At 43.3% G+C, this 25,401-nt stretch overlaps 1 protein-coding gene across 5 annotated transcripts in view; it reads right to left on the bottom strand.

The window, feature by feature from the left end:
* The window catches only part of MGAT5 (alpha-1,6-mannosylglycoprotein 6-beta-N-acetylglucosaminyltransferase), a 335,238-nt gene that overhangs the window by 16,108 nt on the left and 293,729 nt on the right, over positions 1-25,401 (bottom strand). For all 5 annotated transcript variants that reach the window (XM_042994303.1, XM_042994306.1, XM_042994304.1 and 2 more), the window contains 3 exons: positions 18,151-18,297; positions 10,377-10,493; positions 3,138-3,212 (listed from right to left, as the gene is read on the bottom strand). In XM_042994303.1, the coding sequence (XP_042850237.1) occupies positions 3,138-3,212; positions 10,377-10,493; positions 18,151-18,297 (339 nt within the window). The remainder of the gene's footprint in view (positions 1-3,137; positions 3,213-10,376; positions 10,494-18,150; positions 18,298-25,401) is intronic.

The raw sequence follows: 25,401 nt of genomic DNA, 5'->3' as shown, positions 1-25,401 counted from the left end.
TGTGTTTCCTCCTCCAGCCTGTCCAACCTCACCTCTCTTCAGTCACAGCTAAACTTGTGATAATTCACCACAATTTCTCTTTTATTCCCCAGGCCTTTGCACAGTGACCTGCAGAGTCCTCCCTGTACCCATCGCCCCTCCCCAGCCCCAGTTTGCCGTCAGGACTCCTCTCCTGCAAAATGCTTCTGGATAGACTCTCCCCATCTCTCCCCGAGTGATGTGATCCCTAAGCATCCCAGTTACATGGTGGCATTGCCTATGGACTTGACCAGCATCTCTGTGAGACCCAAAGCTACCTGAGGATGGGAATTCGTCCCTTGACATCTTCCCTGCCTCCCAGCACAGTCCACAGGGAACTCCAGCTGACAACCATTCACCCAGTGGATGGGTGAATCAACAACAGCAGGCAAAAAAGAAGCCTTTGGATTTCTGCAAACTGCAGAGCTCTGCACAAGTCTGGGCCAAGGAGCTAGAGTGAAAGCGGTTGTATTAGCATGTATTCTAAATCCTAAGGTCCAAGATTAGCTTCTTAGCTCCTGGGACACAGGAATAAAAAGCATAAGCACGTGCACATGCTCTCTTTCATTTATTCTTTCCTTCCAATGGGTGTTACTGTGCCCCTACTGTGTGCTGGGTGGGGCACATAGGACATAGAGGTGAATGGACCAGGTGTGCTCTTGCATTATGGAGCATTTAGCAAGGCCAATGTGGTGAATACCAGCTTCCTGTGTGAAGGGAAAGCCAGTAATAGATTTACAGCGAACAGCCCACATGAGAACTTTTAAGGACTGGCTGAGATTCAATGGTCTCCAAGCCTCCAAATGAACTTGATAAAGAGTCTTTTTATACGTGGTGGAGTAACCATCTTCCCTGGGAGGAAGTGGAGACAGGAAAGGAGGAAGTGGTTTCAGAATCTGCTGCAGGGATTCTAGTAAAATCTCAGCTTGGTTCCTATAATGGTGGTAAGAGCTGTGATAGCTTAAAACTCTTTGCCAGGAGAGAACCCACTGCTCTTCTCTGCACCTTTGGGAAGGGCCAGCAGCTGGCTCCGTGAGGTAAAAGAAGATGGGAAGAAAAGCTCCAGGGCATCTGCCACCACTGGCCTGGGCTCAGACCAAACCAGCAACAAACTTGGAGCCCACAACTGCAGATCTTGGTCCCCACTATGCAGACAGCAGTTATTCCTACCACCTCCCAGGATATTGCGAGGATTAAATGAGACGGTGTGCCCGTGACATGTTTGGTACTCACGGCCATGACATCTGTAGGTAAATGGCTTTTCCAGCTTAGGATGCTGATGTGGTCATTCTTTTTTTTTTTTTTTTATTTTTTTTTAATGTTTATTTATTTTTGAGAGAGACAGACAGACAGAGTGCGAGCAGGGGAGGGGCAGAGAGAGAGGGGGACACAGAATCTGAAGCAGGCTCCAGGCTCTGAGCTGTCAGCACAGAGCCCGACGTGGGGCTCGAACCCACAAACTATGGGATCGTGACCTGAGCTGAAGTCAGACACTCAAGGGACTGAGCCACCCAGGTGCTCCTGATGTGGTCATTCTTAATGGAGGCATTATATAAAGACTGAATGAGGGGTGCTTGAGTGGCTCAGTTGGTTAAGCATCTGACTTTGGCTCCTGTCATGATGTCACCGTTTGTGGGTTCAAGCTCCACATCGGGCTCTGTGCTGACAGCGTGGAGCCTGGAGCCTGTTTTGGATTCTGTGTCTCCTCGCTCTCTCTCCCTCTGCCCCTCCTTCACTCATGCTCTCTCTCAAAAATAAATAAACATTAAAAAAAATTTAAAGACTGAATAAGATGATGATTCAGATGCTTAGCTCTTGGGGTGAAGTCCAATGAGTTGTATCGTATTGCATTATATTGTATCACAATATAATTATAGACTATGATAGGATATATAGCACCATATTATGTAAGCAACAGTACTAGTTTGCATTTATGGAGCACTATGTGCTAGCTCTGTTCTAACCACTTCGTGCCTACAAATTCTCTTATTGTCCTTATTCTATAGGAGAGGAAACCAAGGCCCAGAAAGGTGAGTAACGTGTCCAAGTCATACAACCAAACAGTTGTGGGGGCTGCAGAGCATGCCCTCTGGCCACTAACAAGCACCCAGAACAGCACACATGCCACCCTGGAGCCTGTGCTTCCTGGTCTCCCCCTCCAACAGCAGCATCCAGTCCATCACCTCAAACCTTTCCTTGGAAACCCACCCTGGACCTCCAGTCTACACCTACTTACATTTTCAACAAGCCATTTCTATTTTAGCCTGCACAGTCCTCATCCCCTATTGTGTAAAGATCTCTTTATCGCCCCAAGACATTCTGCTTTGCCCTTGAAGAGGAGACCCCCATTTCTGAAATGTGGTCAAGGAGTTCATACTGCTCTGCCCACAGGGGTTCTGAATCTATTTGTAGCTCTGAGCTGCTTTTGAAGACTAAGGAATTGAGATTTTATAGAAGGATGCCAATGGTGCTCTTGGCCTTTACCGCCCCGAGCACAAGCCACAGTGTGCAAGCTCTGTTGGGAGTGATGGGACTCATGGAACCCTCCCCCTACTTTAGAACCGAAGCCCTCCTTTGATCTGTTTTAGATACTTAGGTTTTGTGTAAAGTTTCATTTGAAAAGGGGTCGTGTTTTAAAAGATGTTTGAAAACCACTGAAAAGTCCTAACATATTTGGAATTTTTGAACATGTATTAAGGGAATGCTTAGAACCCCCTGGTTTTAATCCTTGCCTTTTTTAGGGTAATAAATGAAGATCTGGCAAGATCAGAAAACCATTTCTCTCTCTCCCTCATCACCAAAGTCTTTGTGATGCCCCTCAGAACCCATTCTGGGCACAAGTCTGATAGTTATGGAGGTCTTCACCTTGATCAACCAGTCTCTCCCATCCTAAGTTTCCGTTATGACTTTCTACCATCATAAAGAACATTCTTAACCCAAGGACAGGCTATGTCCCCTGGGTGACCATGACAGTATGTGCTTCAAATTTTCACCAAGCATTTATCCAGCTTCTGGAGTCTTCCAAAGCAGGAAAATAACCACAGAAACATGGTGAGCTCTTAGCTATTCATGAGAGCTCCCTGGGGTCATGGGCCAAAAGAACATCTGAAGAGTCTTACCTGTTTTTCAATGAAAGCATTGATTCTCTGCAACATCCCCTCACATGTGAATTCATATGGCATGTATGGCTCAATCTATGGAAACAGAACATGGTATCATGAAAGAGGAGGACACAGAACCTAGGACACTTACCCAATCCTCCCCTGATTCACTCACACTCAGGTGCCTCATGAGGGGATAAGACTATGAACTTAGATGTCAACAGCCCTGGGTTTACAACCTCACTCTGCTCCACACTAGCTGTGGGACCCTGACCAAATTACCTACCATCTCTGAGCTTCAGGTTCTTCATGTGTAAAATGGTGATAAGAAAAATCTACCTCTTTTAAGCTGAAGGTTATATGAAAAAAAAAAAAAAAAAAGAGTAAAGTGCTTAGTTCAGGGTCTAGAACACAGTAGGCATTCAAGAAAAGGTGGAGCATATCATTTGTTAGAAGTGAAAGCCCCACAGGGCAGGCTCCATGGCTGCTGGGCTGTCTTTGTATCCCAGTGTTGAGCTGGGCGGCACACGTAGGAATTCAGCAAACACCTGTTGAATACATGCATGCTCAATGGTGTAAGAAAAGCACCCATTATGGTGACTAAGGCATTGGTCTGCATTAGCAGGTGAGGTGAGCACATACGTAAAGAACTTGTGGGGCAGAAAGAGTAATTAAGTGCCGCCGAGGGTTCAGCCATAGGTCTTGGGAGGCCAGAAGGTCAAAGCAGACTTCTGCTTATGCTGGGCTTTTAAAGCCATTTATGATTCTAGCAAGCCAAAATGGGGAAGGCATTTCAGGTAGAGCAAGTAGTGGGTTAGACATTCAAGAAGAACAGCAGGTGGGTAGAGCTTGGGATCAGGAAGGCTGGTGAAACAAGGCTGGGAAGAGGTTCACTGCATTTCCACAAAAGGATTTTTCTTTTCTTTTAATTTTCTTTTCTTTTTTCTTTTCTTTCCTTTTTTCTTTCCTTTCTTTCTTTCTTTCTTTCTTTCTTTCTTTCTTTCTTTCTTTCTTTCTTTCTTTCTTTCAAGAGAGGGAGAGAGAGAGAGAGAGGGAGGGAGGGAGGGAGGGAGAGAGGGAGACAGACAGAGGGAGCGACGGAGAGGGAGAGAGAACGCATGTAACAAGTGCGGGAGGGGTGGAGGGAAACAGAGAGAGAATCCCAAGAGGGCTCCACACCTAGTTCAGAGTCTGATGCGGGGCTTGATCTCACCACTGAGAGATCATGACCTGCAATCAAGGGCTGGATGCTCTACTGACTGAGCCACCCAGGCAACACTTCCACAAAGGGATTTCTATACTAAGGAGCCTAAGCTTTATTTGATGGTATATACCAGAATTATACACTGTCAATTTCACCATTAAAGCCCTGCTCCTAACAACTGCCTTCTTATGAATTTGGGCATCTTACCAGATTCTGGGATATCCCAGAAGGTGCTTCTCTGGGGTTGGGAAGACAATATGATCAATATACTGACACCTGGGAAAGGGGAAGAATGTAGGTTTGATCTCTGCTGCACAGTATAATATGCCAACGTTACAAGGCTTGTGTTTTGGGGGCAGCCAGCAAACATCACCAACCTGAAATGGAAATTTCACTTGGCACAAAATCACTAGCAATCTAGTCTGTTACAGCTTCAGAGAACCCAACAGTACTTGCCAGCAACGGGATAGAGGGCCACCTTCACTATCTCCCACTTAGGTCTATCTACACTTGCTTATCTCAAATTTATAGGGTGGATAACTGGATAAAACACTTAAGAGTCGAAGCCTGAGTAAAACGGAACAGTTGACAGAGAAGACATCCTTCCACGGGCAGCCAAACAGCTGGTATCAAGGCACTTTTTCCCCTTTTGTGTGTGTGTTGATTCACACATTGTATGTGAAATCTTCTTTAACCATGACTGTTAATTTCATAATATATCTTCACATCAGCAATAATAAAATCACACCGGTTTTATCTTAGCCTTTCCTGCCCACAACCATCCAGATAGAGCTAAAAGAGGCTGAGACATAAGTATTATACTATCAAGGCAGAGCTATTCTGCAGGAACACAGGTCATTTTGTTCCTTAATAGATCACCTCAAAAGAGCTCAAAATACCTAGAAAACTGACTTCCATGTTGCAAGCCTGCCACTTCTCATCTCAAGCTTTTACACTTGCTCTGCCCTCTCTGACCCAGATATAGCCCTTCATAGCCCTTTCTTTTAAAGGATATTTATTTACTCAACTTATGAGTGGTTCTAGAAGCTTTCTATGACTGGCCTACAGCTATGTCTCCTCTTAAAGGCTCACAGAAGGAATGGAAAGAAACTACAGCAGAAGACTTGGCTTTTCAAGCTCATTTATATGGTGACAAGTTGAATTTCTAGAGTGAAATAAACATGAGTGGCCATCTGCCATGACATCAACAGATCCAGTTATGTGATGGGAAACAGACTGAATACTCTGGGGCCATTCCTACAACTTATTCCAAAGGTCATTTATTAGAAATGGAAGTGAATTAATTCAAAGGGCTCAATGCAATAAATACAGAAAAACGGCTCTTTCAGTATCCTCCTACAAATCTAACCCAATTTAACCAAAGGGATGCTGACTCATTAATTGCTTTGTGGCCCATTAACTATTTTAAATAATATGAAGCCAAATAATTTTCCTCTACAGGAAAAGCAAACCAAAAAAAAAAAAAAAAAAAAAAAAAAAGTGGGTAATTGTATTCTTAAACCAGCCCTACCAGTGAGTTCCATTAGCCATCCTGCTGTGGACAGGAACAGGGAGGGCCCTCTGTGTGGGAAAGTTCTCCAGACTCCTGGCTTTTGATATAAAGAACACTGCTAAGCCTTTGATGTGGGAGCTATTGTGTGGATTTGAGTAGGGGGCGTGTGATAATTTTCTGCATGATAAGCCTTCAACAAGTCAAGGCCTCCTTGGGGAATAGAATGTAAGGGAATGCTCAGTCCACATCCCTACTTGGAGAAACCCAAGTAGGGCCAGTTGTGGAGAAACAGGGGAAGTGTTCTTGGCCATCCTGCTTTGTGGGAAAAGGACTGCTTTTCATATGGCCACAGGATGGATGCCTGCAGGCTGCACTGTGTAGTTCCTGCTACAAACTTCCCAATAACTTCCCACCTTCTCCTTCCTTTTTTCCTCTTTACCTCCCTTCTTCTGAGATGTACTGTCTCTTTTAGTACCCACTCATTAAGTCAGAGTACAGTTCCTAATGGGAAATGCTCTCAGAGATCAGCTGACTCCACCATGGTCCCACCTGACAGACGAGGGTTGCCATCACTCAATGAGAGATGGTCTCAGAAGGTACCAGAAGACCAGGAGTTGAGTCCTAATGATCTCCTCTATCTACTAACTTTAGGATTTTACGTCAGACATATTCTGCAATTTCTGTTGATGATTTCAAATGGCAACTAGGTCATGCCATTCCCCTGCTCAAAACTTCCCATCATACTTAAAGCTCAGAATCCTTGTCATGGCCTGTTTTAAAGGTCCTACACGTTCTGCCTCCAAGGGATCTTTATATGGTCTCCATTACTTCTGATGAGAAATTGGTGGTCTTTCATATTTTTATCTCCCTAAATGTAATACATTTTCCTCTGGCTGCTTTCACATTTTTTCTCTGGCTGCTTTCAGGATTTTTTTCCCTAACTTTTTGTTTTCTGCAGTTTGGCAATGATGTATACTTAAGTGTTTTTCTTCATATTTATCCTGCTTGGGGTTCATAGAGCTCCCAGGGTCTGCAGGGTGATGTCATTCATTAATTCTTAGCCATTATCTTTTCAAGTATTTCTTCTGGCCATTCTCTCCTCCTTCTGCGATCCCACTTACACATAAACTGGGCTGTTTGAAATTGTCCTACAGGTTTCATATGTTCTTTTTAAATTTCATTCTCCCCACCCCACCCCCTTTTTGTTTCAATCTGCATAGTTTCTATTGATAAGTCTATTGAATAGTTCACTGGTAGTTTCCTCTGCTGATAAGACCACTGAAAGAGTTGTTCATTTCTGATGTATTTTTCAGTTCTAGCATTTTTTCCTTTGGCTTTGAGAAAAAGTTTCCATCTTTCTGCTGAAATTCCCCATCTGCTCACATATACTGTCCACCTTTTTTAACAAATCTTTTAATACTTTATCTTAGTACTTCCAAGTTGCTTTTGAATAAATTCCAACATCTGGGTCATCTCTAGGTGGGTCATGCTACCTTGACTTTTTGAATGTCATGAAATTTAAAGTCTTGTAATTAAATACGAGAAAGCTTGGCACTAAATTTCTGACCCATTTCTAACAAGCATAAGGATTTTTATGGCAGTAAGTTTTTGTATTAATTTCATTACCAACTTCAGCCTTCATTTAAAAGATATTTATTTACTCAACTTACTTAGTTATACTTCCCTTTACTTCATTCCATGTTTCTTCTCCTTTTTAAATTTTATATTATCTTAACACACTAGTCAAAAAGACCTAGGTTTCAATCCAGGTGTTTTACTACTTACTAGCTGTGTGATCTGGGATAAATTACTTAATTTCTTTCTTTATTGTTTTAAATTTTTTTTAATGTTTATTTATTTTTGAGAGAGAGAGAGAGAAAGAGAGAGAGACAGAGTGTGAGTGGGGGAGGGGCAGAGAGAGAGGGAGACACACAATCTGAAGCAGGCTTCAGGCTCTGAGCTGTCAGCACAGAGCCCAGTGTGGGGCTTGAACCCACCAACCATGAGATCATGACCTGAGTAGAAGTTGGATGCTTAACTGACTGAACCAGCCAGATGCCCATAGTTAATTTTTTTTCATAGTTATTTTTTTTAAACCTCAATCTTTTCATCTGTACAAGAATTAAGTGAGATTAAATGAGACCAGGCTCATATAGATATAGATAGATCCTAGATGTGTAGAAAGTTCTCTCTACATAAGAGCTACTATTATAATTACTTTTTTTTTTTTTCCTTATGTGATCTTAGTTTTTGGAATAAGATGGAAAAAGACTGATCAGGGTTTTAAAATGTAGAGCACCAGAGGTTCCATGGGGTGAAGTCAATCTCATGTAGGAATGATCAAGTACAACTCCGTGTGCCTCACTCTCTGTGCTTTGTATCAGGCATTCCCATTTGGTGGACAAAAGGGATCTAGTACCTAAAAAGTTTGTACACAATGATCCAATATTTTCTGCCTTTATATTAGCTTTTAAATTACTCATCTTCAAGGGTATGTGCACTTAAGCAAGTGCTGTGGGTTGAATTATGTCCCTCAGAAAGATAATGCTGAATTCCAAACTCCCAGGAGCTGTAAACGTGACCATATTTGACAATATGGTCTTTGCAGAGGTAACCAAGTTAAGATGAGGTCGTACTGAATTAGAGTGGGCCCTAGTCCAGTATGACCAATGTCCTTCCAAGAATGGGAAAGACAGGCACACACACACACACACACACACACACACACACACACACACACACACAGATTGAGGTGCTATAGCTGCAAGTTAAGGAATGCCTGGGGCCACCAGAAGGTGGGAGAGGCAAGGAAGAACTCCCCCACTATAGGCTTTGTTTGGAGGGAGCATGACCTTGCCAACATCTTAATTTTGGATGTCTAGCCTCTAGAACTGTGAGAGAATAAATGTCTTTTGTTAAAGCCACCAAGTTTGTGGTTCTTTCCTATGGTAGCCCTAAGAAGCTAATCCTCTGAGGGACTCAGGGACTCAAGAAAGAAAGAAAGAACTATCGATCTCCACAGGAATGACTCCCTGGTGGTGGAGCCATGGATGAGTGGCAGATATTCTGAGGTAGCCCAGTGGGGCCACACTCCACTCAACCTTTTCCCCTTTATTCACACTGTGCCTTGGACCCATGCCCATCTGGGTCCACTTCTCGGTTTAGCTTTGCAAATTCCTACTCATCCTAAAAGACTTAACTCAGTGCTGCATTTTCCTGAAACTTCCCCCTACTTCTGCTTCTTGATCTTTTGCATATTATTTTTGGCACTGAACATAGTCTGCAAACACCTATTCCTCTCTCTCTTAATCCACAGGGTAAATCACTATACTGGGTACAGAGTACAGCAGTGAGAGAGATTTCCTGTCCTCATGTTGCTGACAGTCTAGTGCAAATCCAGACTGTTGGTAACAAAAATGATTATATATGTATTAGTAATAGTGACTTGGTAATGTCAACTAAACACTTATGTGGTAGATGGTATGCTTAAGGGCTTTACATTATCTCACTGAATCCTTACCAATACCTATATAGTAGGTAATACAAGCCTACTTAGAGATGAAGAAACTAAGGCTCAGAGATTAAGTAACTGCCCTAGGGGATGCTACAAGTAGGTGGTAGAGCTGGAACCTCAACTCAAGCGTTCCAGCCTGTCTTCAGTACAGCCATGTCTATATGCTTCTCTGTGACAGAGTGTAAGCAGTGTCTGGAAGGAGGAGTCCAGATAGCAGGGTGCACCCGAAGAGCGTCCAAGGCAGTCTAGGGGTTGGGAGAGGCTAATTTGGCCCATTGCTACTGGGTGGTGAGCGTCTACAGGCAGGGAGCTAGCCTCAATTGTCTACAGAAGTGAGTGTCCCCTATAGGGACTCCATGGGTGCTCTGCATATGGTAGGTAGTTAATTGGGGGCACCTGGGTGGTTCAGTCAGTTAAGCTTCTGACTCTTGGTTTCAGCTCAGGTCATGATCTCATGGTTGGTAAGATCCAACCCGGCATCGGGCTGAACAAGGAGCTTGCTTGGGATTCTCTCTCCCTCCCCCTTTCTCTCTGCTCCTCCCTGACTTGCATATACACATGTGCTCTTTCTCTCTCTCAAAATAAATAAATAAACTTAAACAAAAAGATGTGTAGGTTAAAAAAAAACAAATAAATAAATGTTATATAAAAACACTTCCCAGTATTTCCTTAATAGTTCCTATCATTCTTACTTTTTGTAGGGGAGCAGGTTTGTGTTTTCCGATCTCGGTGAGAAGTACACAATTAGGCACTAAAACAAGTGTAATTCAAACTCCTACTACTGTATCTGGGACCCAGCAGTCATGCCAAAAGGGTCTGTAGAATCCACACAGGAGTACCAGCTTTGCTCCTGTCTGCCAGAGCACTCATGAACCCTCCCCCGGCCACATTCTACACCATGGCCCTTTTCTCATCCCAGAGGGAAGCTGGCGAGGAAAACTTCTAATTACTCAACCAGACGGCCTGTGAGGCCCACACATTTCAGTTCACAGTACAGATGGGGGAAAATGGAATAAAAGAGACAACCTTTTGACTTAAAATTGCTTTCACGGCATCCTCCACTTCCTCCTGATTGCTGAGGTCAACCGTCCAAACATGGGGCTGGCCAATGAACACTTCAGCATACGGATGCTGGGATGTCAGCTGGAAAAGAAAGAGCACCTCAGTCTCACAGATACTTTTTGTTTCTTCCACCTTCTGTGCTAGACGAAGTGTTATGCTTTTTATGGCATTGTGCTTGCATAGGTAACAAGACATTTTTGTCCTTCCGTGATGATCAAAACCTCCTGAGGACCTATAAGTGGAGACCAACAAAACTGTCAGAGCTCCACAGCTTGAATCCCACTTGGAAAAAGGTCAAAACCAGGGAACACGGCAGTTGGTACAGGTGGCTTCAACCCCCAAAGTCACACCAAGATATAATGAACATTTCACTCTTGGTCACAACCCAGCCCTGAAAATCACCTAGATCAAACGAGTATCTGTTATAAAACACCAACTGGGACAGGTAAGCATAAATAAATTATAATATAGTCAAAAGCTTTAAAGTCATAGGAGGGCGAGTAATTGTATATATGAAATGTGACAGAAAGAAATAAGGCTACAGAAAAACAGAGAATTCTGAAATGCTTTCAGGAGTGATTATTAGCATAACACTGGACCCTCAATACTTCTAAAGATAATGTGGATTCAGCAAAGTTCTAAATTCAGAGGTTTTATTTTAAGAACAAAGGTGGCCAAAGAAACCCAGTATGAAAGCTGGTGATTCTCAGTTCTTGAAGAGTCCATTTTTTGACAGCTAAATTTACCCCTCCAACTGCCTTCCACCTTTTTCTTGTATCCTTTCAGGCAGTGGTGAAGGGAGCTTTCTGGGCATTTGTGAGAGCATTCTCAGCTTGCACAAATACTGGGGGTGCTACCCTTGATCTGTGAATCCGTGGGTGAGGACCAGGGAGTGTAGATGATGCCTCACTATGGGTTACAGTCCTGCCCAAGGCAGACCATCCACTTCCCGTACAGCTTCCATGTGCCCCGCTGGCTTTCATGTGGGTTCACAGAATCTAACTCTTTGGCACAGTTTTAATATAGATTGAATTTCCCAGGAACATAATTACCATGTAAATCAAGGGATGTTTGTACTCTGTTTTCGTTGGAACTTCACCAATAAGCTGTTACCAACTTTGGAAAAACTAGGACAGCAAAGTCAATGTCACTCAGATTACCTGAGTCTCCATTACAACATACCCAAAACCAGTCTGTGTTTGTAGCTCTCACATAAACGGCAATTACATATATACTTATGTATGTATAGACACTTTTTAACTTGGCTTCTCCTTTATAATATCGCTTATAAGCAAAAAGGGCTAATCATGTTCAGCTGTATGTTTTACTCTTCTCAGACACAAACTTACTCATTCTAAGGAGGGATGAGACATGTTTTCTACTATAGTTCTTGGGAATGGTATACTTCTTAACTACTTACAGACTGAAATATGTATTTCCTTATTGTGAATTATTTTCCTTTATATTAGAGTTAAGGGAATCATTCTTTTTTGAAATTACATAAGTAGGCAGGGCATATTATTTATTAATTTTTTTCAGGACACAAGAGTGGATAATATATTTGTAGTATAACAGGTGCTGGGTCTGGTAGGGTTGAGGCTCTTGCTTTAGAGGCTAAGCTGGTTATCTTTTTCTTTCTTCCGTCTCTGGTATCCTCAGAGGATGGGGTGATTTAACTGGCCTCTCTCCATCTCACTCCTAGCCACCATTCTTCGTATCCCACCTCACCACTTGTGTGCCCACACTACTTAGGACAGGGAACTCAGAATATAGGTCACCAGGCCTCAGCCCCCAGCCATCAGCAGCATCCTCTCAAGAAAAGCATGATTCTGAAGAGAAGATATCCTAGACTCTGCTCCTGCCTCCTCTGTCACAATCATGCCCCTTGCTGGCCTGTTAAGTTCCCCCTTCTTCTGACATGTACCCTCTTCTTTTGCTCAGCCACGTGGTCAGTGATAGAACCTACAAGATGACCGTCGCCTCATAGGCCTGGAAGCATCCATTTTTCTTTTTTTCCCTCAGCTCACATTTTAGATTCAACACCTATCAATGAAGCCCCTGGCTGGCCCAGGCACTGTGCTAATCACCTGCATCTGCATAATTTACCAGGTTTCCGGGGTATCAATGAGGATTTTGAGATTTACAGTGGTTTACAATTCTGCAAGACCACAGTGCCAGGAAGGAGCAGAGCAAATTCAAATCTAGACCCTTCAACAACATATTAGCTTTTGACAGAAAGGAAGACGACAAATTTAAAGTATTTATTGAGTTCTTAAGCAAAGACCAAAAGAAGCTCAAAGTAAGCTCCAGGCTTTTAATCCGTTCTTACAACTTGCCAACCTGAAAAAAACACCTCAGGACTGAATTTATGCCTGAATTAGACCTTTCCTGATGAGCAAAACGTCACACCATTTCACTTGGTGGCCTTGAGAACAAACTGATGACTTCTTCCAATGGAATCAGGGTAAATTAAAGTTGCTGTCAATGTCCCCATACAGCCGTTTACATATTGGCAGTCTCTCGCCCCCTCCCCTTGATAAGGTCCCTGTTTTTTTGTTTTTTTTTTTTGCAAGGTTGCTCCAAGCACTTGGAAAATACAAAATGCCGAGGCTTTATTATTTTATTCATTTACATTTATTGAGAGTTACTTAATTTTATGAGTAAGGCGTTTTGTGATTCATTATTCCCCTCTGAATGTTATGCTCCTCCCCATTAATTTATTGAGAACCGTCTGATCTGAGCTACATCAATCAGTAAACTTACTGGAGTATAGTTTGTAAAAGTAATGAAAATCTTATTAAATATGAGACATTACTTCAGAGCAGCTATTAAATTTCTAAGGAGAACATGAGTTCTCTTTATGGAAAAAAATCCTGAAGCCAGAGAATTTCTAATGGTTTACAAAATGTCCAAATAATGATTAAGAACCTACTAATGTGTTTCCCAGTATAAAGATAAAAATCCAATTTATATCACATTGAAAGTATGGCTTGAACCAACAACATTACTTAAGGCGTTATGGAACTTTTTCCCTCGAGTGTACATCGTGGTTTTAAAAATTGATCCAATGTAAAAGACAAAAATAAAATGAAACTCTCATTTAGAAACTTAGACTTTTTTTCTCTTCAAAGCAAAGGAGGGACATATATGCAATTTATATGGATTGATTTATACGGATCAATTTTTGCTTAACTGGAAAGACTAGCAAGGGAGCCAAAAAATTGCTTTGTAATTATGTCTACTTGGGTTAAAATTTTTCCATTTGCAGAGTAAAAAAAAAAAAAAAAAATTAATTTCTAGAGATTTTTGACCCTTCAACATCTATAGAACTCTTGATAGCTCTCTCCCTGTGAAAAGTAGCTTTGGCCAGGGGGATTTTGTGGCTTTTGTGGGCCGAAAGAGCAGAGTGAGTGGCCCACCAGGCCTTGAGGTCAACTTCACTGAGTCCTCCCAAAACTGTGTGATGTTGCTGGCTCCCAGCCTGCTCTCTGCACTGTCTCTAGCAGAGAAGGAGACAGACATGGGATGGAACCTGCCCTCCTGCATAAAGCAAAGTGACCTTCTTGGGATTTCCCTGCAGCTCATCAACATTCATGCCTCTTAAGTGTGAAACCCCCTTTCCTCCTTTGCCTTTATAGCACAGTTCCTGCACCACCTCCTTTTCAGTTAACCCAGCACACTCTCCACTTGGCAGAACTCCCAGGCGACACCCTCTCAGTGACTGACTTAGCTGTTTCTTTCCATATCAAAATTTGAGCTCCTGGAAAATAGGAAATGGGTCTTGATAAATTTCCCCAATGCAGCAACTACTACCATGAACCCTGTGGGGACACAACGAGCATCTGTCAACTGACCTTCTGTATCCTGGCCCTCCTGCGGAAGCCCAGGACTGATGGAGTCATCTGTGTGAAGTCACTTGCTGAGCAATGGTTGAGGATCCCAGAGAGCCATTCTAACTCAAGTCTCATTTACGTACTGGTGGAATTATCTAAAGGGATGGGAGGGACCAAGCGCCTGGTAGGGGCAGCTCTTATGCCTATTCTCTTTAAGCCATGAAAAATCAAAGCCCTTCACGATCTCAATGAAAAGCAAATTACTAAATGATGACAACTGATAGGAAATGATGAACATTCGTTCTTCAATAATTTCATACTGGCTGCTCTGATCTATGTGACATTACATCATTCACTGGGAAACAGATTGTGCTTGAGTGTCCTAAATTTTTTCAGGAAAAAATACTCATTTGTAGCAAAGAGTCATCAAAATCTTTAGAATCACCAATAACAAAAAGGTGCCAGTTGTCAATACAGTCTTAAAGATGCTTTTGATTTATCACTGTCCAAAGGCTCATATATAGAAACAGCAGTAAAAAAGAGACAGGTTTCTTTGCTGCTCATGTATTCAAAAAAAATCACAATGAGGGAAAAAGAAAATCACTACAGAACCACCAGAATAACTGTTGTAGGCAAGACCAACCAACATATCGTAAAAATAAATGGGCAAAAGGTTGAAGAAAACCAGAATATTTGCATACTTTCAAAATATTTCCTCCATTATAGAGAAAACCAGTAACTTCATAGTAAAGACACCTAGCAGACCCTACCTTAACCAAGAGATCAAGGTTAACACCATCAGGAATGAGACATATTGATATCACACACCTCCTGATAGGATACACTGAGAAGACCACATCACTTCTGTGATATTCTTGCCAAAAATGCGTCATCTCAAACTAACCATGAGACAACATCAGTCAAATCCAAAGTGAGCAACAGTATACAAAAAGCCCAACGAGTACTCTTTCAAAGTGTTAAAACTGAATGACAATTAAGTTACTGAACAATTGTCACAGATTGGAAGAGATTAGGAGCCGTGGCAATTAAATGCAACGTAGGTCCTGGATTGGATCCCAGAAGAGCAAACGGATATTAGTGGAAAAAAAGGTGAAGTCCAAATCGAGTTTGTAATTTAGGTAACACTGGTTAATGTCTTAGCTTTGATTACCACAGTTTTGTAATGTGTTGCCATTAGGGGAAGCTGGATGAAGGATATACCGAAACTCTGTACTATTTTTGAAACTTTTCCATAAGACTAAAATTATTTCAAAACAAAAAGTAAATTCCAACAATTCCACTTGTAGGTATATGCCCCAAAGAATTAAAAGAACCTCGGCAGATACCTGTACACAAATGTTCGCAGCAGCATTATTCACAACAGACAAAAAGTGTAAACAACCCAAGTGTTCATTAACAGATGAACAGACAAATAATTAAATGTGGTATATCTACACAATGGAATATCATCTGGCCGCTAAAAGGAATGGTATTCTGACACATGCTATGAACCCTAAAAACCTTAAGCTAAGTGAAACAAGCCAGTCACAAGAGAACAAATGCTGTATGATTTCACTTGGTAAGTTTAGAGAGACAGAAAATAGAAGAGAAGTTACCAGGGGCTGCGGGGAGGGGAGAATGGGGAGTTGTGCTTAATGAACACAGTTTCTGTTTAGAATGATGAGTAAGTTCTGCAGGTAGGTGGTGGCAATGGCTGCACAAGACTTTGAACATACTTAACACGAGTGAACTATACACTTAAAATGGTTAAAACGCTAAGTTTTAAATTATGTATGTTTAATCCCAAAAAAGGGGGAAAAAAGAAACAAAATTACAAATAATTATTACAAGGTAGGCAGAAGAACTTCAGAGATTTCTTACACCTAAATTAAAATGTGGGCATGATTTATCAGCCCAAATTTTCTTTTTTTTAAAAAAAAATTTTTCACATCTATTTATTTTTGAGAGAGAGAGAGAGAGAGAGAAAGAGAGCATGAGCAGGGGAAGGGTGGGGGGAGAGAGAGGGAGAGAGAGAGAGAGAGAGAGAGAGAGAGAGAGAGAGAGAATATGAATCCGAAGCAGGCTCCAGCCTCTGAGCTGTCAGCACAGACTCCGAGGCAGGGCTTGAAACCACGAATCGTGAGATCATGACCTGAGCTGATGTTATCAGCCTAAGTTTTCTATCCCAAACTCCAAAGTTTCCAGAGAAGTCAGTTACATCTCTGTCAGTTACAGAGATTCCTAGATTGAGATGTTCTCACTGCCGCGGAACATCTTCTCGAATCTTTCCAAGAATCAGCTCTTCAGTGCCAGGTTGAATGCTCCTGGTCTGTGCCCTGGCCCCTCCCACAACACCTGGCACACAGGTGTGCAGTAGGTATTGCTGAGGAATGACTTCCCCAACGGGAACAACTCCTCAATGTGAAGAATTCAAATTTATTTTATTAGCAGAAGGAAAAGCAAGCATGCAAGACAACACACACACAGTTAACCCTTTTCAGAGGTTGTGTGGGCAACAGGTTCTTTTTGAGGATAATCTGTAGATCTCAAAAACCTATGGATCTCTTCCTCCATCCCCTTTGGGCCTGTCACCCTGACTGACAGGGAGGGTCAGAAAAGAGAATTCTCAAAATAATCAGCTCGGTGAATCGGTAAGATCTCTGACTGATCAAAAACAATAAGCATGGAAAATGCATTTCATGTTCTTTCTTTTTTTTTGGTGTGTGTGGTGGGGGAGGTGTCAGAAGAATCTACCCGGAAAGGTTTAAAAGTAGCAGAAGTGAAAAACACATGCTTTAATAACAGCGCTGCTGGGGCGCCTGGGTGGCTCAGTCGGTTAAACGTCTGACTTCGGCTCAGGTCACCATCTCATGGTTCGTGGGTTCAAGCCCTGCACCTCTGTGCTGACAACTCAGAGCCTGAATCCTGCTTTTGATTCTTTGTCTCCTTCTCTCTCTACCCCTCTCCCGATCACGCTCTATTTCCTTCTCTCAAAAATAAGTAAACATATAAAAAAATTTAAAAATCTTAAAAAAAAAAAAAATAGTGCTGCTATATTGCATCTATGTCATGGGTTTCCACCTGTGTTGTCCCCCAGTAGAAAGCCCCAAATGACAGGGGCAATCCAAGGACTCTAGCTCGTAGAGGTTTCCTCCTCGTGAGCAGCCCACAGAGCCACAGAAATAATAAGAAAGTCAATCTTACGGTTTCTTGCACACACCTGTTTCTGACTAGATACAGAAACACCCAGCTTGATAACTCACATGCTCTAAATGACTTGTTTATTGCCCCAAATCGAATCCAACTGCCTTCAGTGGTGATTCATCACCCACTATGGATTTTCAAGAGGATCTCTGAAAGCAATTCAAATAAGGCTTCTGCAAACAGTTCAAGCATCAGAACGGTGCCTCCTGATGGTGGCCTAAAATACCAGGCACATGACTTCAGTCTCTCAAGGTTGATAGTTAAGGACTCCACTGCCCACCCTTTATTCCCCACAGCCTATCACGGGAGCTGGTTCTTCAAAAATACACATTAGCCAGTTGATTTCCTTATTCAAAAAATTCTAAACATTCAGAAAGTCAGAGCTCAGTTACTTAGAAGGCTGGAGATGTCTGCGTGCCTTAGGAGAGGGCTGAGGCAGAGTGGAAAGACGCCACAGTTCACAGAGGGACAGAATTGGATGCAAGTCCTGGCTGTGCCACCACCAAGTTAGGAGACAGCATCGGCCATTCCTCCCTGAGCCCCTGCCCATCCTCCGCCTCCTCCTTCCGTCCAACTATGTCCAGTGAGGTTGATGATACCAGCAGCCCAACGCTAGGGGATCTGAATGGGCTCCTAGCACTCAGTAAGTAGCTGGTATTCATATTGTTGAAAGTAGAATGATTGTTTTTATAGATGCTTACCTCTCTCAGTGTTGGCTTTCCAATGAAAAAGTCTGTGTTTTTGCTGCTTTTGGGTGGGCTGAACTTGGGATTCAGAAAAGCACATCCATTTGCGATGGCCTCCAGGGGAGCTGGGCCCTCATAAGGGAACCCGAGTCCAACAAACAACTGTAACACAGAAAAGCACACCACATATAAACACATCAGTCAGGACTGGCGTCCCTGGCTCACAGGGGGCTCTTCTGTGCTTCATTCCCATGTGGAAGGCTCAGAGACTCTGGAAGGTTCCCAGACCCTGGGCGGGGATGGGGGGTAGTGGTGGTGAAGAGAAGGCAGCTCACATCAGGAACTGCAAAACAGTACCAGAGTCCTTTACAGGATCATGAAGCTACTCAGCTCATTATGTTCTCCTCCTTTGTAAAAACAAAAACAAAAAACAAAACAAAAACAAAAGTGAAGAAATAAGCATGGAGGGGGCTGTGGGGGAGGTGGGCGGTTGAGGAGGTACGGAGGTGGGGGTATTAAAAGAATAAAAAACAACAACAAAAACCAAAACCCAACAATAATCTTTCTGTAACTCACCAGGAGACATGACTGGAAAAACACTTGCTTAACTAAACAGAAGGTTTCTTCATTGAAGCAAAGGAACAACAGGCCCTTTCAGTGATGCTGGGTGGAGGGACAGAAAGGTCACTTGGTGGTTTGATTACAGTTCAAACGGAGCTGCTTTAAAATGATGGTAGGTCAGTAAACACAGGTTTTCATAATGGGGTTTTCACTGGGGGACACCAACAACTTTGTTTTTATCTCCCCCCTCAGTCGAGGGGAGAGGGTGCTGAGTGGCTAAATGGGCAGCCAGCAGTCTGCTTTCCCAATGGCAGACAATAGATGGCGGCAAAAACACACTCTTCAAGTCCTCACGCAAACTGTAGCTCAGAGCTGCTGGGACAAAGGGGCCTTGCTGCAGCTCCCTGGCAATGGTTCCTGGGTCCAAAAATGAAACGGCATCTCAGAGAAATGCCTCACTGCATCTCCCCCTCTCGGGACCTTTTACACTGCTGGAGGGCTGTAAGCTATCGACGGCAGGGTCCAAGTCTGGGCTTGGTGAGATTTGAGATCTCCCTACCACACCAAGGAGCCAATGCTGAGATCACTCCAGCCTCCAAGGGCATATCAATTGCCAAAGGATAACTGGGCCCCAGGGTATCGTTCCTTCTGCCATCACTGAGGAACACCCACACAGCCAGGCCCCCCCCCCCCGAGAGGGAAGGATATTGGTGAACTGGATATATCGCATGCCTGATTCTCCTTTCCTGGGGCCCTCTCCCCAAAAATTCTATCTTTTGCAGCTGCTAAAATCAACTGTCACTTAGAATGGTTCTGTCTGGGGAGACTGGAGTCCAAGCTGCCAGGTTTCCTGGGCACCACTGAGAGATGCAGAAAGTATGTGCTGGGCACTCAATTCCAGGACTGAACACTGAGCTGGCACCTGCTGGGCATACAGGAGAATCACGTAGCCCCCACAGGAGTTTTTCTGGGACAAGAAACAAAATTCCAGGTTTTGTGGCTAGACTCCCTATCCTATGACTGTATGGTTTTTTGCACGAAACAGGGTAGTTAACTTTTTTTTTTTTTTTGCTTGTTTTGTCCTTTTGTTTCTTGTAAACCTTGACATGACCAAATATACCATCAGGGACATCCACTGGGTAAACTGAGGAGAGAGGTTCTGAGTGGCCAGCAGAGCTCCCACTATTGGCTGGGGGCATTTCCCCTTGGGCAGATCCACTGGAGACATGGGGGTGAGGAACACTGTGTTAGCAGGAGCCTGGAAGATAGAGGATTTAAGGGGCATTTCCACCACCATCTGGAGGCCCTTTTTCTCGATGTTCTTTATTCTTACTAAGTAGTTGAAAGGAGTGAGATTATCAAAGAGAACTTAAGCGTACAGGGTGTGGCCTGAGCATGTGGCTCAGGGGTGGGAATGGGGGGCGGACGCCTGACAGCAGCAGGAGAAATGGAAGGCAAGAGTGGGAAGGACTAGTCCCAAGAGATCACAGCTTTGTTAAATATGAAGAATCCAGGGTTACCATCCTTCAGGCTTTTGAGCTCTGTGATCTGCTCCCTATCAGATTTTGGGAAAGATCTCCCCAGGGAAAAGATGACCTCTCTCAGGTGGTGGTTGGGTACAGGAAAGCACAGGGTTTCCAGATCCTTTTGACTCTGAGAAGAAAGGTGCCAGAAGATGCAGACAGGGGTCTCTGTGGGTTTAGCCAGAGACCTGAGCCTACAGTGAGTCCTGACCTCTGAAAATCAGGGCCTGCCATAAAGTGCTGATACCTTCATCAACTCTAAATTGCAAAGAACTTTGGAGGAAATGCAGGAAGCACAATAATTGTCTATTTAAATAGAAAATCCTGGGAAAAAAATGTAATTAGCTCCTTCAGACCAACCAATCTGAACCCATTAATTAAAAGGATTTGAAGCTGTTGTTTAATGGACTTGAATGTGACCTAGGTTTAATGATATCTGAATAACAATTTGCACCATCTTTGCTGCCCTGCTGGCATCAAAATATCTCAGGACACATAAAGTAAACATTTTGGGCTAACTCTCCAAAGCCTCACAATTTTAGAATGAAGCTTAAGCAAATACCATACAATTTCTTGGCAATGAGTTTTCTTGTCACACTAATTAGGATTGCAGGAAATGCAAGACTTGGAAACACCAAAATAACAGTTCTTTGTCACTTCTGTCAATAAGCAATTTTTTCTTGCTTCCCGTGTACTCATTACCTGTGACGTTATAATGGAGCAGATGTATTAAGGTCAAATAACACACCTGAGGTTTGAATCACAAAAGGATAGGCAGAGAGAGTTCATCACCACCAAAGAACATCCCGTAAACTTCTGAATGCCATGGCCTTGCCACACTGGTGCCTTTACCACACTAAATTTCCTTTCCCCTAGTCCCCAGCTTCCATTGTGCTCCCTACAGATATCTTTAGCATGGGGGCGACAGACACACCATTAAGAATGCATTCAAGCACAGAGGCTTAACTTTTCAGGAGGAAACTGGGCATATTTTATTTATACTTCATCTGGCCTGCAGAAGCCCAGAATCTAATGAGGATATTCCAGATGACAGAGCATCTTCACGGCTGCAACTCTGTCCCATCCGTAAGCATTTTTTTTTTTTTTTTACGTTTTTTAATGTTTACTTTTTTTACATTTGAGATAGAGACAGAGAGATCAAGCAGGGGAGGGGCAGAGAGAGAGAAGGAGACAGAATCTGAAGCAGGCTCCAGGCTCTGAGCTGTCAGCACAGAGCCCGACACGGGGCTCAACTCACGAGCCGTGAGATCATGACCTGAGTTGAAGTTGGACGCTCAATCGACTGAGCCGCCCAGGCACCCTCAATAAGCAGTTCTAAATCCAGGGATTAAATGCTCTGAAATTAAGTTTTTGAAGTACTATTAAAAGAGAATGGATGGAGCACCACAGATTTTATTCACAGCATAGGATTGGGACATTCCTACATGTTGACAAACGGTTCAGTAAAACCACTCAGTCTTATTACTCTGTGTGAAAGGAGAAACAATTGTTTTAAACCCTTAACTGGAGTAGTTAACATGGACTCCTTTCAACACGGATAAAGGTGGCTCATAGGAAGACTCTACATGGGTTTAGCCAGTTTCCAGTCACTCTTGATGGGGAACAGCAGGATAATCCAAAATAGAAGACACACTCTCAACATAAGCTTTTCTGACTAGTTTGAACTAGCTAAATTGGCGGAGTGGCTTGGGAGGGAGTTTGAGCAATGAATCAATCTCAGCTTATCCAATAAACTGAATATTGGCCCAGTGATCGGGACAATGCGGTAACTAACTGTACGGGGTCTAACTGCAGACCAAAGTTCAAATCCTGACCAGCTCACTTCCTAGTTCTGTAACTGAGGGAAAGAGTTACCTGCCACTTCCTATGGATTATCGGAGGTCCATTTATAACATTCTCTCCAGCTATGGGACTGGAGTCAAGGTCACGCAAGCTCTCTACACTGTTTATTCATATGTAAAATGGTGAAAATAATAGTTATTTCACGGGGCAGGTGTGAGGCTTAAATGAGGTATTTCATGCACATGATGTATTTCAAGGTTTGGAACTGAAGTAAACGTTCACTGAACAGTAGTCCAAATTCAAAACCAGATTCAACTTCATGCAGCTGCATGTATTGACCTTGTATTGTTTAGCTGGGGTTTAGGTGTGCCCGAGTTGTGGTTGTGGGTTTTACATGATATTCAGCACCTGCATGCATATTTACGAATTCTCACTGTTTCATAAAGTAGCTGGACTTTTTAGAAAAAAAGGGAGAGACGGCCATTAGAAGAGGAAGCAGACATGGTTTACAGTGACTGCCTCATGGAAAGGCCTGTCCCATGAGCATGTACGACTGCTAAGCCTTACTTGTTTATTCTTCATATAATGATTGGAAATCCCCGGATTTTTGGTAATAGGGATACATTTTATATCTTTAAAAAGAATCCATACAATGGCTGATTGTGGAGGAAATGTATTCTCCTGAGAGGTTATGCCTTCAAGTGGCCTGAAGGGTCTTTTTCTGGACATATGTCTTCCCTTTTGTACTTGATGATGAAGAAACAGAACATGGCCAAAATCTCTTCCATACAGGTTTGGTTACACCCTCTCATGGGCTGCCCAAGCCCCTAACCTAAACTACAAGAAGATTCTCTTGTGAAGAGGTAGAAAGGCAAAGGAGACAAGACAATGATACGTGTCAAGTATGTTTAAGTGCCCAAAGTTTGTCAGAGTCAGCTGCTATGTCAGAGGCTATTTCCTGGAGACCAGCTCACTGGGTAGACACCCAGATTATCCTTTTTTTCTAAGTAGCCTTTCAGAAATAAAACAAAACACAAGCAAACACAAACCACAATATCAAAACCAAAAGTTCATACACTTCAGTCATTTGGAAACCCCAGTTCATAATCCAATGTGCTACAATTCACTATACATGCACTGATTTGGAGATGGAGATGGTGGGGGGGGGGTAAGCAAATATTTGGGTAAATTGACAACTGTGGATGTTGGCCATCTCCCGCCATGACAGCATGAAATATTTACCATTAGAAGGTGTAAGGCAGCACAACAGGCCTATTCATGTCACATTAAGGATGGGCTCTCATAGTACTGAGCACAGAGGACTTTCATGATAAGAGATAATTCATGGAGAAGGCACAGGTGAGGGTGAGAGAAAATGGCTGTCACTGCCATAATAAATCCCCACGGTCATGTGCACCATGATGACACAGATGCGCTGTGTTAAAATGTGGCTGATAATCAGTTCCTGTCCTCCAGGAGCAGGCTCATCCTCTTATATGAGTGGCTTCACAAGTCACGGTGCAACATTTTACACAACTAAATGGTTGAGCCTGCTTATAATATCCCAGAAGTTCTATGTCGGTATTACTATTTTTTATTATTACTACCTCTACCTGTGCACTTTTTGCATTGCTATAGTCCCCAGTTTCCGTGCTGGTCTCCTCTACCATGCCCGTACACTTGTCTTGGGCAAAACTCCTTAGTCATCCCTGTAGCAAGAATGCCTGGAATGAGGCCTGGGATGTATTCAGTAGGGAAAATGAGCAAAAGAATAAATACTAATAGATGAGATCTTTCCAGCAGTCATGTGTCTTCATGAGGATGAAGAGATGTTGAATGTTTTCGTGTGTATTTGATTGTGCGGATGCACTTTTGTCCTTGAAGTCAGAGCAAGTACTGAATCATCTCGCTACAACTGTGCAATTGTACATACATACGTGGGAGGGAAAGAGGGAGAGAGGATTACATGTGTATACAAAATGTTTTCCCCATCTGGCTGGAATAGGAATAACCTTAGATACTGGCCATAAGATGAAGCCTCCTTGACTGTCTGAGGGTGAATATTTCAGCATCTGAGACAGAACGTGGACTGCTCTGTCGGTAAGTAAGCCCTTGGGCTCTCCCTCACAGGCGACACCTGTGTGATGTGTAGGCAATACCACAGAGAGCAAGCGTCGCTTGCTGTGGAAGTCTTGGAGATTTAGGTGCGTGATTCATGAGCAAAGCAAGAACTCAGTTTTTCGGGCATGGTCCCAAGATCCCAGATGGCTAATGGATTTCATCTTGACTCTTTCCTTCATTCTTTATATAATTATCTGAAAGCCTTCTACAAGCTAGGCACTGTTCTAGACATTGAAGATATACTTGTAAACAGAACAAGCAAAGCCCCTCTGCCATCATGGAACTGCATGAGAGTCTGGTTCCAGGGGTGGTAGCCCTGGCTCTTGAGAGACTGGGCAACTATATCCAAGCTCATGGGAAAAGTCATGGTTGATGGGGGTGGGGGGGGGGGTGGGTGCCAGAGCTGGGGATGGGATGGAAAAGGGACAGCATATACTGCATATCCTCCAATCCTGCCCAGGCTTCTAAGTGAGTTCCACAGCTAAGCTGATGAGCTGATAGAGTAGGGAAACAGGTCATGACCCACCCAAGTGCTGGAGGGTGAATGGCCAGAGGTCTGGGTACCAAGGGTAACACCACAGACAGCAGTGGCTTTCCCTGCTTGTTTGCCACAGCCAGAATTTGCTCTCGGCTTTTACTGTAGAAAAATACGTTCTCATGCGGCTCACTCCAAATGTGCCTCCAATCTAATACAGGATAGGAATGCTCCATACTATCAGGAGCTTCCCATGCTAAGACTGGGGAGGAGGTGGACACGAAGAGGTTAAAATTAGGAAGAAGAAAGAAATCACATCAAAAGCGATGAGGACTTAACCCCAAAATAAAAACATGCCACCCTGTGCTGGCTTCAACTGCACTCCTGGAGTCTGCTGGACTGAAAGCCTTGTCTATGGTCCACCGATAAATAATTAACGCATCCAAATTTATATGCCTGTTAGAAGAGTCTTTTAGATTCCCTGGCTCTTTTAGCCCCTTTTTAGTGTCACACCAAATTCCTCCATCTTCATAGGCTCCCCGCAGCCAGACTCTGCTGATGACACATGGGCCCCTGTGGCATGCCAGGGCGAGATACTGCTGAGCAAAGGGTTTCCTGGGCCTGGGTGCAGGGCTTCAAAGACGTCTCATAAAGAAAAATAATAAGTGAGGAGCTGATTAAACATCAGTCAGTTCAGCCCGTCTCCAAACCTGAAGCAGCACCAGACTTGCTTTCCTCTCCAGTGAGCCCGAGGAGCGTGTGAATCCCATTCGTTCTACCGAC

Source organism: Panthera tigris, chromosome C1 (assembly GCF_018350195.1).
Source record: "Panthera tigris isolate Pti1 chromosome C1, P.tigris_Pti1_mat1.1, whole genome shotgun sequence".
In the NCBI taxonomy this organism is placed as follows: domain Eukaryota; kingdom Metazoa; phylum Chordata; class Mammalia; order Carnivora; family Felidae; genus Panthera; species Panthera tigris.
The sequence above is the reverse complement of the archived record's forward strand: the minus strand, read 5'-3'. Positions and strand labels throughout refer to the sequence as shown.